The 13,716-nt window shown below is 43.1% G+C and overlaps 4 protein-coding genes across 4 annotated transcripts; 2 read left to right on the top strand and 2 right to left on the bottom strand.

Moving 5' to 3' along the window:
• Positions 1-2,263: 2,263 nt before the first annotated feature.
• PADG_03501 (uncharacterized protein) lies at positions 2,264-3,903 on the top strand (the record flags this gene model as incomplete). Its single annotated transcript, XM_010760131.1, has 7 exons — positions 2,264-2,409; positions 2,499-2,928; positions 3,112-3,168; positions 3,252-3,323; positions 3,385-3,427; positions 3,501-3,641; positions 3,701-3,903. 7 exons carry the CDS (start codon positions 2,264-2,266, stop codon positions 3,901-3,903), a joined length of 1,092 nt encoding a protein of 363 aa, XP_010758433.1.
• Positions 3,904-5,207: 1,304 nt separating this feature from the next.
• PADG_03500 (glutamate-cysteine ligase) lies at positions 5,208-7,825 on the bottom strand (the record flags this gene model as incomplete). The annotated part of the gene is made up of 7 exons (XM_010760130.1): positions 5,208-6,257; positions 6,317-6,902; positions 6,987-7,109; positions 7,205-7,344; positions 7,450-7,515; positions 7,665-7,737; positions 7,815-7,825. 7 exons carry the CDS (start codon positions 7,823-7,825, stop codon positions 5,208-5,210), a joined length of 2,049 nt encoding a protein of 682 aa, XP_010758432.1.
• Positions 7,826-9,627: 1,802 nt separating this feature from the next.
• Positions 9,628-10,087, bottom strand: PADG_03499 (uncharacterized protein; the record flags this gene model as incomplete). The annotated part of the gene is made up of 3 exons (XM_010760129.1): positions 9,628-9,732; positions 9,847-9,971; positions 10,054-10,087. 3 exons carry the CDS (start codon positions 10,085-10,087, stop codon positions 9,628-9,630), a joined length of 264 nt encoding a protein of 87 aa, XP_010758431.1.
• A 624-nt stretch (positions 10,088-10,711) lies between these two features.
• PADG_03498 (uncharacterized protein) lies at positions 10,712-13,174 on the top strand (the record flags this gene model as incomplete). The annotated part of the gene is made up of 3 exons (XM_010760128.1): positions 10,712-10,765; positions 10,870-11,056; positions 11,169-13,174. 3 exons carry the CDS (start codon positions 10,712-10,714, stop codon positions 13,172-13,174), a joined length of 2,247 nt encoding a protein of 748 aa, XP_010758430.1.
• Between the last annotated feature and the right edge of the window lie 542 nt (positions 13,175-13,716).

The following is a 13,716-nucleotide window of genomic DNA, read 5'->3' as shown; positions in this document are numbered from 1 at the left end:
TAGTTTATAATATTAATAATTATAGTAATTATATACAAAATAATTGAAATAATTTTTTAATTATAATTTTAAATAATATTTATATAAAAAATTTATTTTTAATTATATAAAAATTAATATATTACTTTATAGAGTTATTTATATTAATTTATAAAATTATTTTTATTATTTAAAATTATTTTTCTATTTATAAAATCTTTAAATTAAAGATTAAAAATTATATAATAAATTAATTAAAAGTTTTTATAATAAAATAAATTTTAAAAATATTTAATTAAAAATAATATTTATATTAAAAAATATAATATTATTTATATTTATTTATAAATAAAACTTAATTATTTTGATTTTATATAGATAGTTATATAATTATAACTATATTAGATTTAATTATTGTAAAATTAAAAACTTTATTATAATATTAAATTATAATATAAAATATCAGATTAAATTAATTTTATTAAAAATTTTAAATAAAATAAACTTTTTATTTAAAATAGTTTTTTTAAAATAAAAATAAAAATTATTAAATAATGAAACAACATTAATAAAAAGTATATTTATAATAAATATTATTATTATTATTATTATTATTATTATTATTATTATTATTATTATTATTATTATTATTATTACTTTTAAATATATATAATTAAAAATTATTATATTTACTTAATTTAACTAGAATTAATTATTTTGTGATTTTAATTAATAAATATAATTTAAAATATACAAATAGCAGTAGTCAGCTAAGTTATTATATCTCAAAGTTCAATTTATAATATTTTTTCTCATGAAGTTTATTGCTGATTTTTACAGAATCTATTACTGAAAAAGTTTTTAAAATTATATAGATATATATATTAAGATACTTTTATATTTTATACTGAGGTTTATGATTGAGTTGTAGAATTATTCAACATTAGTAAATAAAAATATTAGCAATAAATTATATAAATTGAGATTGTTAAAATCTTCAAATCTTTTATAGTCCCAGCATCTTCTATGACTGATTATAAAGATGTACTAAATCTCTTCATTTGTGAGCAGTTCTATATCATATGTAAAACTTTGATAGAGTTAATTTTCTAAAATTAAAATTATTATTTTCTTCTGCTATGACAGAAGAAATAAATGAATATGAATAATTTTCAATATAATAAACTAGTCCCAGAGAACAATTAATAACTAATACATATAAAAACAAAAAAAAAAATTTTAAGAAAGAAAATGAAAGACAGATCATTTAATTAAAGATTAAACTTTCTTTATAAAAACAAAGCTTCAGCAGTAAAAGAACTTACATGAGAATAATTAAGACGCTATCTCAGTAGCAGAGACATAAGGGTGAAGTTTCAGTAGTTGGAGATATATGTAAAAATGATTGAAGCACTGCTTTAGTAGAAGAAGGCTGCCTTAGTATGGAGACATGAGAGCGAAGCTTCAGTACTTAGAAGCTTATAACTATATAAAGGGCTATGCCCTCGTTAACCCTCATTGATACTCAGGCTCTGCTTTCGTATGATCGAAACAGCGCTATCAAGGCAGCGCCTCCACCACTGAGACATTGCCTCAATCATCCCCATACAAGTCCCTAACTACTGAAGCTCCGCCTTCGTGCCTCTGCTACTGAGGTGGTGCTCGACTACTGAGGTGTTTCCTCAATCATCCTCATACAAAGCCCCTTACTACTGAAGCTCTGCCTTTTATAAAGGAAGCCTGATCCCTACATGATCTGTCTTTCTGTTTCCTTCTTTAATGATTTCTTTTTGTTTTCAAATGTGTTAGTTATCAGCTGTTCTCAGCAACTAGCTCATTTCATTAAGAATTGTTCAACTCATTCATTCCTCCTGTCATAGGAGAAGAAAACAGTGATTCGAGACTTAGGAAGCTAGCTCCACTGAAGCCCTACACATGGTATAGGGCTGCTCACAGAGGGAGAGATCCAACACATCTCTACAATCAGCCACAGGAGGTGCCAAGCGTGTGAAAGGTCTGAAGACCCTGGTGACCTCAGTTTATGTAATTTACCACTGACATCTCTATCACTAGTGATGAAGAATTCTACAACTCAATCATGGACCTCAGCATGGGACATAAAGATGCCTCAGCAGATGCACCTGCATGACTTCAAGAACTCCAGCAGCAAGCCCTGCGAGGCCAGCAACAGGCTTCACGAGAGGAGGCATTTTGATTTGAGCTCTGAGCTCTGAGATCTGAGACCTAAGAGCTCAGCTGGCTGCTTGCTACCAGTACGCCTGTCATGGACACCACTCAACCATCTAACAGCACTCCCCTCCACCCTGAGCAGAATCGTCTGAAGGAGAAGCTCACTCCACTTGAAACCTTTGATGGGACTGATCTGGCCAATAACCCCCCTGGCGACTCAACGCCATGGCCAAACTCCGTGTAGATGGCAGAGCTATTTGGCTCTCTTAATGACCAGGCCTGTCTTTCTCTTGCAACCTTCCTCCCAACCTTTGACCAGAAGATCCTAGAAGCCAAAGGACAGTTTGGGATCACGAAATCAAGATCAGCATGCTTCAGAAAGCGCTTAACTTGGATCTTCTAAAGGAAATGGTCTCGCAGGTCGACACAGACAACAACGTAGAGTATTGCACCAAACTCAGTATGATCGAGAATAAACTTCTCCAGGAAAAGGCCATTCAGAACTTTGGCCAGAGGTTCACCTCAACTGCCCCTCGTACTACCACCACCGCGTCCGCTGATGCCATGGACTGGCAACCCAGCACGACATATCTGGCCTCCCATGCCAATGTCACTATTACCGGGAAGCCTTTCGGAGTTTCTGGGATTACCGGTGCTGACGATGCAGAAAGACGTACTCAGGGCGTATGCATCAACTGCGCGAAGCCTGGGCACATTGCCTCGCGCTGCACTGACTCATTCATCCCTGTCAAGCGCTCTGTACGTGCTAGCCACGCCTCAGCTCAGGAAGCCCCCAAGGACCCTCAAGAAAAAAGGATTGAAGGCACTCATTCAGAGCAGGGAAAAGAGTAATTTTCGCCAAAAATCACTGACAAGAGTTAACGCAGAAGGTCTGGAGAACTTTTGAGGAAAAGATGACTGTTAATGCGATATGTGTTCCAGCATGTAAGACCTGAGTGCCTTCGTCCAGCATGTAAGGCCCCAGAGCCTTCGTCCAATGTAAAAGGCCCGAGTGCCCAAGAGTTTCTTTTTCTAATCATGGATTACGCCCCTTCTTCCTTTCACACGGTTACAACCTGGAGGTTCTTGATATCCCTGAGAAGACGCAATACCACGAGAATCCCCGGAGCCCGATACAGATGGCCGACTCGATCGTTCATAAGCTTCAAGGAGCTCACGAATGGACATAAGCTATGATGGCCAATGCTCAGCAAGCGCAAGAGAAACATGCCAACAAGCACCGACAGCCTGCTGAACAGTTCAATGTCGGAGACAAAGTCTGGTTAAGCCTTGAGAATATACAAACTGACCGGCCCTCCGCTTTTCCCCAGACGTCCTTCATGCAAAACACATAGTTCTTGAAGCCCTAGGCAGCCATAACTACCGTCTAGACACACCTCCTAGCATCCATGATGTCTTTCATTCGAACCTCCTTCAACGAGCTGCCACTGACTCGCTACCCTCTGAAAACGGTACGATGGGCAATCGCCAGGGCTACTCACTGAAGACAATGAGCTTGAATATGAAATAGAAGAAATCCGCAATGAACGAATGAACCACCACTGCCAGGAACTACCGCCGACCCACCCCCCAAATCTTTCTCAATGCTCCACCCGCCACCACTTGGTACGATTGAAGCAGCGCTACCAAGGCAGCGCCTCTACCACCGAGGCAATGCCTCAATCATCCCTGCATAATTCTCTAACTACTGAAGCTCCGCCTTCGCGCCTCTAATACTGAGATGGTGCTCTACTACCGAGGCATTGCCTCAATCATCCTCATACAAAGCCCCTTACTACTGAAGCTCTGCCCTTTATAAAGGAAGCCTGATCCCTACATGATCTGGCTTTCTTTTTCCTTCTTTAACAAATTCCTTTTTGTTTTCATACATGTTAGTTATCAGCTGTTCTCAGCAACTAGCCCATTACATTATATGAATAGAGTGTAAGCGCTGTCTCAATAGCACTGTCTCAATGATGCTACTTCAATAGTATGAAAATGAAACACAAGTATTGTGAGAGTTAGAGCATAGCTCTTTATATCATCTGTCTTTTAATGAAAAAAGTAGAATGATAGAAATAATGTGAAAGTTTACTTATTTTTTATTAATAATTAATAATTATTAGTTATAATCTTATATAAAGATGATAGATATTTTTAAAAATAAAATAAATGAAATATAATTATAATATATAAATATTTTAATACTATTTCTTAAAAAGTTGAAAAAAGATTTTAATTATTTTTAACAAATAATTCTAAATTTTAATAGTATTTAACTAAAATAGAAAATTATCTGATTATCAATAGATGCTACAGGTCAAAGCCTCTTGCTGTCAGATTCAGATAGAAAGTGTCTCAGTATCAGAGATGCAAATAGAGGGATCACCCAGTGTAGGGGGGGGAGGGGGGGGGGGTATGTTAGAAAGCGCAGGAAGGGGGGTGCATGGGGATTAAGTTAATGAAGATTGACAATGATGCACTCTCATCGCCTTCTGAAGCTGCAAGAAAAATGAATAAATGCCGACTCATACACAAAATGATGTAGATCATCTTATTTTTTTGTGGATTAGCTACTGGTTGTTAATGAATGAAGCTATCTTTTTAACGTAATTCTTGATTTTTATCATGATGCTGTTTTTATCGTTCCAGTGTGGCGCGTTCACTAGAGGTGAGTAACTTAGCAGCGGTAACACCGAATTTACCAATTACATTGTATTTTAACAATTAAAATCGGTGCAGGGGATAAATTAGTCTAACCATCCTTATTAATTATATTTTATACTAGTTATATACATATATTTATTTATTTATTTATATTTATTTATTATAGTCCTTAGTTTATCTGGGCAATGCAGGGGTAGGATGAAAAGGAACCCATGAAAACTGCAAAATAAAGCTATGTCCAACATGACAAGGAAAGCCGCAACTTTTAACAAGAAATCCCGGAGATGATAAGCGACCGGAAAGCAATTATGTAAAAAGAGGAGAAAAGTAAAAGACGGGAATGGGTGAATGAAGATTGGAAGAGAAGGAAATCACCCCTTCCGCCCCTTCAACATCTCCCATCCAACAGTCCCGCCCCGCCCCTCCTTCTCCGTCACCTCCTCAACAGCCTTCACAAGATCATAGCAGATCTTCTCCGAGACCACACTATCCTGCTTATAATCCGGATGCCTAGCGACGAACTCGCGAATCCACTTCGCATTCGTCCACAGGCTGCCATCTGCGCGTCGTCTTATTAACTCCAGATACGTAGCCAGCTGACAGCGGGTTTCTACATCAACATTGACGCTGTTGAGATACGATTCGACGAGCGGGATTAGCCCGGGAAACCCGTCCTGGGTGCCGTTGATGATATCTGCGACAGTCATGAGTTCGTATTCGGATTCTATGGGGCGGAGGTGCGGGGTTGAAGGGGACGAAGAGGCGCGGGAGCTAGATTCTGATGCGTTGCTGCTTGTGCTGTTGGTATTGGCAGTGGGGTTGACGTGCTGTTGCTGCTGATGCTGATGCTGATGCTGGTATTGATTTCGCGGGATGCGGTGTGGGAAGGGATCCTTTCTGAAGTAGAATTTCTGCTCAAGGAGGGCGTTGCGCGCATGGGCAGTTTCCATATTCTCCGTAGTGCGCGGGATGGGTATGTACAGGTTCAGATCGAAGCTGAGAATGGCTCGAGTAATCAGCACCATGAAGACGCTGAAGGCTGCGTTTTCAAAATCAGTAATTTGAATCTCCATGGGGCGGAATTCGACGCGCCAGCCAATGTCGTTGTCAGCTGGCGGAGGCTTGAAGCGGATGTGCTGCCAGTTTGTCGACTGAAGGTTCTCGAAGTGGTTGGTTTTGTTGAGGTCGAGTTTTTTGAGATCTTCGGCAAAGACTACGATTGGGTCGCGGATAAAGAGGTGCGCAAAATGTGTAGCCAGAAGGTCATCCATGCCACCGTCCAGGAGTCGCTTTTTAATATCTTCGTCTATGACGAGGTCTGGATCCATGTATTCGGGTCGTAGTCGGGGATCTTGGGAAATATATGTGGAATTTGAGGCATATCTTGACTTTGGGATGCGCCAACGGTCATTTTTCAGCGGCTGTTCTCATTCTATTAGCAGATGAACATCAACCTACCGAGATTAAAAGTTCTACATACCTTTTCTCCCTGCTCTTCAGCAGTCCGGCAATCCACAGCATTACTTATTTGGTTCCACCGAACGTCAGTGTCAACCAAGAAACCCTTGTAAATTGGCGTAGCAGCAGTCAACGCTAGCATTATCGGCCCCAGGGGACTCAATTGGTCGTAGAGCTTTCTTCCCTCCGTAATGTTTTTACACTGAAATGTGATTTGCAGGCAGCAACTCCCCATGCCAAACGCCATGGCATCCATATAAACATGATTTTGTTTCACTGCACCATTGCGCACGTCATCGTCTTCGGGCCAGTTGTGTAAGTCGTAGTTGACGGTAGGATCGTTGAAGGGCCACGGGGTATTCTTGTCTCGAAACACGGGTACATTGATCTTTACTTTCCGCCCTCTTCGAGATCGGATATTTGCAGCTAGTGTGGGGAAACGGATATGCGGGTTTGCTATTTCATCGGGAACGAATTGAGAACGGAGCGTGGGGCCAGAGACTGGGTAGAATGGCTGGGTGAAGTCATCCTTCGTACCTAGCCTTGGGAATGTGGTAATGGTAAGGGGATATTCATTCGGTGCCATATGCTTCTTCGCAATAACCCGCCTATATCATGTAGTTACGGTGTGTTTTTATGTCAGCCATTTGGTACGGCCGTAAATATGCAGCAGCATAAAAAGAAAAACGAACCTCCATTTCATATTCGACTTCACTCTCAAGAGGTCCTTGAATCCAATCCCCCATGGCTGTCCCGGTGTAGCCTCTAGCATAAACCGTCCAAACTCCGGGTGAAACTTGGGAAGTGGTTCCTTTCTACGGAGCAGCAAACAAAAAAAAAAAAACAAGTTAGCCTATGCAGACGACAACGTGACGGCACAACGAAGGCGAGTGAAGAGATTTTTGCATACATCCCAACCTGCAACCCTTCCACCAATTGCCCATTCGACTGCTCTTCTTCCTGCGCGAGCGAATTTAAGATATCCGCCTGTCGCAGCGACAATCGCACTTTCTGCGCCTTCTCATCCACGGCCACGACCAGGTATTCGATCTGATACCCGTGAACTGTCAGCAGCAGCTCAAGCAGGAAAAGAAGAAATAGAAAAGGAAAAAGAAAAAGAAATAAATATCGAACGTGGAAGGTCGGTTGGCTTACCTCGTCACCCCAGAGCAGCGCATCTCGTTCCTTTCCCTTTGCCTTGCCCCAGATAGCCAGCAGTTGCTAGGACGGAGAAGAGGGTCAGTTTATTAATTCCATTTTGCCATTTCAATTTTTTTTTTATTATTATTATTATTATTATTTATTCTTTTTCTTTTTCTTTTTTTTTTTTTTTTTTGGCAAACGTTGGAAAATGGAAAACAGCGCCGTACCTCAATTCCCCATTCCCTGACTTGTTGTGCATTCTGCTTCGCCCCCGGCCAGGCCAGCGGAGTACCAAGCGCTCTATGCAAGAGACATATCTCATCAGTGAGGGTTCTATTTTTCCAGAGTAGTTGTTGGTGGGAATGGTGTTTTCGTACAGCAGGCCCATGACGACAGGGACTGTCGCATGCAATTAGCTCTTCGGGGGAATGGTTGGGAGAAGGGAATGAGAGCAGAAATGAGATGGGAAATGATGTATGAGAGATAAAACTCTCACGGCGAAGGAGGAAAATGAGGAGGAAAAGAGGAAGAGGCTCGGTTTGGTACGGAGGACGGAGGAGGGGAGGGATTCGTTATGAGATCTTTTTTTACTTTTATTATTATTATTATTATTATTATTATTATTTATTTATTTTATTTTTCTTTAACTTTTAATTTTTCCCTAACACAAAACCCAGCGTTTCTTTCGCGCCGGGCGGCGAAAATATGCTCGATGCAGCTCTATGTATAGGAACAAACCCTCCCCGTAAATGGAGGAAAACGAGGGAAATGCGATTAACAAGGGATTGTTTGTGTGATGCTGCGATCTTTATATACCCAGAAAATAGTTCGATCGAGTACATATAAATGAATAATTGCCCCGTGTATTGATATTCTCTTTGTGTTCCGTGGGTTCTCTAGACTCCGCCTCCTGGAGTAGTTAACTATTAATTAATAGGTGGGGGCCTGCTCGCACGGATACGGGGGGATGAGTTCTTTTTGGTGTCAGTTCTCTCTCATTCCTGTTTTCCGGTTGTTGTTGTTGTTGTTGTTGGCGACGCTATTTACACTGGCGGGTTGAAAAATACCTTACCCTGCTATGATTCACAGATATTAGTGAGATAAAAACCACCAGAGATAATAACTACGACAAGAGATAGTTCTGCTTGTCAACTTACCTTAGTTCAGCAAAAGAACCAGACGTCGAATTAACCCACGCAGGTGACCCTAAATATTATAACCGGGCTGGGCTTACGGAGGACATCACAGGGAGATTGAAGCATGAACGAACAGTCTGCGGAATCCGAAACCTAGAACTATCCCTACGGCATTCAATTGGGCTCTTTCACGGGAGGGCAGGATAACAGGGAATACCATATGCGTCCTTCGTCATGTTTCCCCACGCTTATCGTTGCCTGTGAAGTTGCATTTCTGGACTGGAATTGAAGGGTTTTTGGGGTAGCCAGCTGGCATAGCGAATGAAAGGAACGATTGTGGCGGAATTAGGGCCGATGAAGTGCACTGGACATCGAAATCAATCAACCGAATCATCAAGAGCAAAAAGCTGATAAATCCAACGGAGAAAAAGATCCATCTTATTCGACTTGGGCTGTATGGTCTCCACTGCCGGCTTATAAATCACACATAGCAGTGTAGCATTGATGTTCGTAATGATAATGATGATAACTATTATTAATGAATAAAATATGTGCATTGTGGTTCAATTAGTTTTTTGTGCACCGTTTCTTTTCTTTTTTGTTTAATCTTGGCCGGATCATCCCTTGCAAACAAAATATATCTCTGAATCCTTGGCTGCGATTCCTGTGCGATGGAATCGTTCTGGCCTTCCTAGTATCGTGCAACTCAGCTCCGCGGTGACTGGGTCACAGGGCATCCACTCTGAAAATCAAACGAGCCGGGATAACTCTGTCTGCTCCTATGTCTCTCTCTACTGCTGAGTATGAGAACCTCTGATATGGCCCATAGAAGTGCAAACGCGTGAATGAAGAATGACGAGTTTTTGAGAGTGCACTGAGCTTTGAACAAGCAGCAAACCAACAACCAAGTTCCCGTTTCTATATTATATGCAACAGAGCAGTCTTTCCCGAAACCAACCGGATCAACCGACCGTCTAAGATGAAAAATAAAATAAACAAATACAGCAAGTCCAGACCTTTCCCTCCCGCCCAGCACCACCTCCTGTCCTGGTGTCTAGTTGCTTCTGGCACCGCCCTTGGCAGCCCGTAGCTCATCCATCTTCGCAACCCGTAACTTGAACTCTTCATACTGGCACTTTTCGTAGGAATGTCTCTCCTTCTATCACCCGTTGAATATATATGTCAGTATGCAAATGGAGTACCGCGTGTTAATAGATCCATACTAGCCGACAAATCGTTATGTTGCAACGGTGTAAAATACGTTTATCCATACCTCGCACTTCCATGGCAGATAGTATTCTTCGTATCGACACCGGTTCAGAGGGATTAGGAGGTGCGCACAGCTATCTCGATAGGCAAGAGGCAACCGAGCCTCAGCCATTTGTTCTCTTGTTGCGGCTGCGTGGATGGAATTGACATAATGGAATGGGTCAGCAAGATGGAGGTAGCTCATCAACACCATCGAAACAGCGGGACTCACGTTTGACATCTGTAGCCACCGCTGCATGTGCCATGGTTGCAGGGGCTGTCTTCCTCCCAGCAGAGACGGAGTCAATTGTCATATATTTATTTACCAACGGAGGTGTATGTGTCTGTGTCTGCTGTAGATCCAATTGTTCCCACCAACACATCTCTCCCCTCTCCTCTCTTCTATGTAATTGTCCTCACTGCAAAGGCGGTGATTGACGGCAGCCGGAAGCCCAGTTGTTCCGGGCCCGCAAACCCAATCTGCTTTAGTGAAGGAAGTTACCAGCCGGCCCCCTTCCCACTTTACGCGAGAAATCAGCCTCAAGTCGCGTCTCCCCATCGCCAGCAGCCGCCAACCAACTCGCACACTCCGACACGCTCCAACAACCCGCTGTCCATGCTCTGAGGGTCTCCGCCGGCCGTTGGGAGTAAAATCAGCTGTCTGGTAGTTATCTTCTCTCTTGTGCTGCGTGTTTTGTTTGCGCGATTTCTATAGTTACTCTCTCCTCCTATTTTCGAATATCATCTGTCTCTCGCTCACATTTGATACCCTGTGCTTTCAATTGGTGGTCAGTCCGGGGGTCACCCGCTCGCTGTTCACCCTCTCTCACAGCCTCTCCACTCACACTCTGTTGCTTAGCCCCCGCCCAACTGTCCCTCCGCCATCCGCCATGGCGGCGTCAAACGTGTGGGGCAATAAAATCTACTCTGCTACCTATAGCAGTGTGAGTGTTTCTTTCTGTTTCTAGGCGCTTTTATGCAGCCACATATTTCCTCATTTGATGGCATGTAACTGATGCCTGCTGACGCCTGCTGGCTGGCTCTCTAGGTCCCGGTCTACGAGTTCAAAGTCGGTGATGAGAATGTTATGCGACGGAGATCAGACGACTGGATCAATGCGACCCATATCCTCAAGGTGGCTGGTCTAGATAAGCCTGCTAGAACTCGCATTCTTGAAAGGGAAGTCCAGAAGGGTGTTCATGAAAAGGTCCAGGGAGGATATGGAAAGTATCAAGGTATATATATATATATATATATATATTTTTTTTCAAGTCGTCTACATACCTTCTTGGGTGGGATGCTAGGCTCACCATGTCCGCTGAGCGATTGGGCTAATGAGGGTGCTAGGAACTTGGGTCCCTCTTGCAGAAGGGCGAAACCTGGCTGAGCGGAACAGGATTCTTGACAAACTCCTGCCGATTTTTGACTACGTAGCTGGCGATAGAAGCCCTCCACCAGCTCCCAAGCATACAACGGCCGCGTCATCGCGACCAAAAGTGCAAAAGAATGTTGCGCCAACTAGGAGACTTGTGTCTGAGGAGTCGTCATTTTCTCCCATGACACAACATGCGATCCCCCCGTCATCAAGTTTTAGCCAGGACCAGCAATTTGCTTCTGTCAACCAGTCTTTCCGTGATGATGAGTCAGTCGCACAAGCAAGTATCGAGTCGTCCTCCATGATAGCAGAGGACGATATGGTCCCAATGTCCCGGCATTCGATTCAGTCGCGGAAGCGAAAACGCGGTTTGAGCGACGTCAGTCTGAGCATAATTGAACAGCAGCATATCATCTATGGTGACCAGCTTTTGGACTACTTCATGACTGTAGGGGATGCCCCTGCTGCGACTAGGATATTGCCTCCAGAACCCCCGCCTAATTTTCAAGTTGATCGGCCCATTGATGACCATGGAAACACAGCTCTCCATTGGGCGTGCTCAATGGGCGACATAGATATCGTTCGAGATCTAATAAACCGTGGCGCAAATATAAAGGCATTGTCGAACCATGACGAGACTCCACTGGTACGTGCTGTGTTGTTTACGAATAATTACGAAAAGGGGACCATGCAGGAGTTAGCGGACCTTCTCCAAGACACAATCACTTTCAGAGACTGGTTTGGCGCAACTGTTTTCAATCATCTGGCTGCAACAACAAGGAGCAAGGGCAAGTGGAAGAGCTCGCGATATTATTGCCAAACACTGATGGAAAAACTGAATGATATTCTACCGCCTCATCAAATATCCCTACTCCTCTCTTCCCAAGATTCAAATGGAGATACTGCTGCGTTGGCAGCAGCAAAAAATGGATGCTACCGTCTTGCTACCATGCTTTTATCGCAGTGTCCCGAAGCTGGAGATATCAAGAACAAGGCGGGAGAGAGTGCCCATGCCGTCCTTCGAACTATCTCACGTCGCCATAACGATACCTCGCTCCCTCCGTCCTCTGTCACTCCGCAGAGCGTTGTCGATCTGGACCATCCCGAGTTAAATCATGTTTCTGAAAGAATAGCCGTTTCCCGACCGGCCACTACTGGCTCTGACGCTATCGCGTTACTCTTATCGAGAATAGGATCCATAGTGGAGGAGACTACTAGGAAACTTGCTTTAGCTTATGGCGAGGCAAAATGGCCTCCTCAAGGTACTGAGGACTTCACCAACCCTCAAGGGTTATACGAACATGTCGAATCCGATCGGGAAAATATCAGGAAACAATTAGCTTCTCTGGCAATGGAGAGTGACGCTGAAGATCTCGAAGCACAACTCGACCGTTTTAACAGAGTGAAACTAGATTACGAAGCACTCCTCGAACAAACACAACGGCTACGGCTCCTCAAACGTTTTCAAGAAGCGGGAGTCGGACTGGGCGTCGAAGCCAATGCAGATCCCAATCACCCTGCAAACACAAATTCCAACATAGAGAAATCCCCAACGGCAACCACAAAGAAGAAAACCTCGCAAGAGCTTACCGAAATCTACCATCTCGCCCGCCAGCTGGCCAACGCTCAACAAACCCGCCAACAAGCTATACAAGATCTCATACAGCAAAAGGCCGATGCGGGCGTGAGCACGAAGCTCGGCGTCCATCGCAAGCTCGTCTCACTTGCCACGGGTTTGCCGGAAGAGGAACTAGATCCAATGTCAAGTGAGCTTGCCAATGCGCTGGAATTTGACAGGGTGAACCAGAAAAAGGGGGAAGATTTTCCGTTGTTGGGTGATGGTGACGTTGGTGGGTTGGATGGGGAGGAGTATGAGCAGCAGCAACAGCAAGAATTTGCAGGCCAGCGTGACTCTGTGTCGACGTCCATGTTGATATCTATGACGCGCGGCATGGATGAGAGAGCTATTCCGAGCTGATTCTGGTTGTTTTGATCATTTTGACCTTTTTCTTATTTTATTTCTCTCTCTCTTCTCTCTATCACTGTTTTTTTTTTTCGGTGACCATACCCACCTAGTTTCGATTTCGAGACTATGATAGGGTGAGATGTACATATTTTTGTATTCGTCTTATTGAAAACCCCGCCACCCGCATTTCCGTTGCGTTGGGCTTGTGTATTGTATGGCTCTTAATTCGAGGTGTTATATGCAAAGTTCATCCACGTTCCTCGCCTCCCTCGTCAAATCAGGGGTTCGCCGACGCACGCACACCAACACACACATTTCCCAATTTCCCATCTGATCTTTGGACACTGCCATTTTAACTATTCGTTTTACCGGAACTGCCATGTTTGTTAATGTTTGGTGCTTCTCTTTCTCTTCTCATCTTCCTTCTCTGTTCTTATTTCCCCGCTCAGCAAGTCTCCTCCGACTCGCGGCAGCGGTTAGTGGTCACGATGTGCGTTCTCAAGTATCCCCTGTATCGCAAAGTAGCTTTCTTTGTTTTCATATCTGTTTCCCCG

The sequence above is a fragment of the Paracoccidioides brasiliensis genome (genome assembly GCF_000150735.1).
Source record: "Paracoccidioides brasiliensis Pb18 unplaced genomic scaffold supercont2.3, whole genome shotgun sequence".
Lineage (NCBI taxonomy): Eukaryota > Fungi > Ascomycota > Eurotiomycetes > Onygenales > Ajellomycetaceae > Paracoccidioides > Paracoccidioides brasiliensis.
Note: the sequence above shows the minus strand (reverse complement) of the source record. Positions and strands in the feature narration are given on the sequence as shown.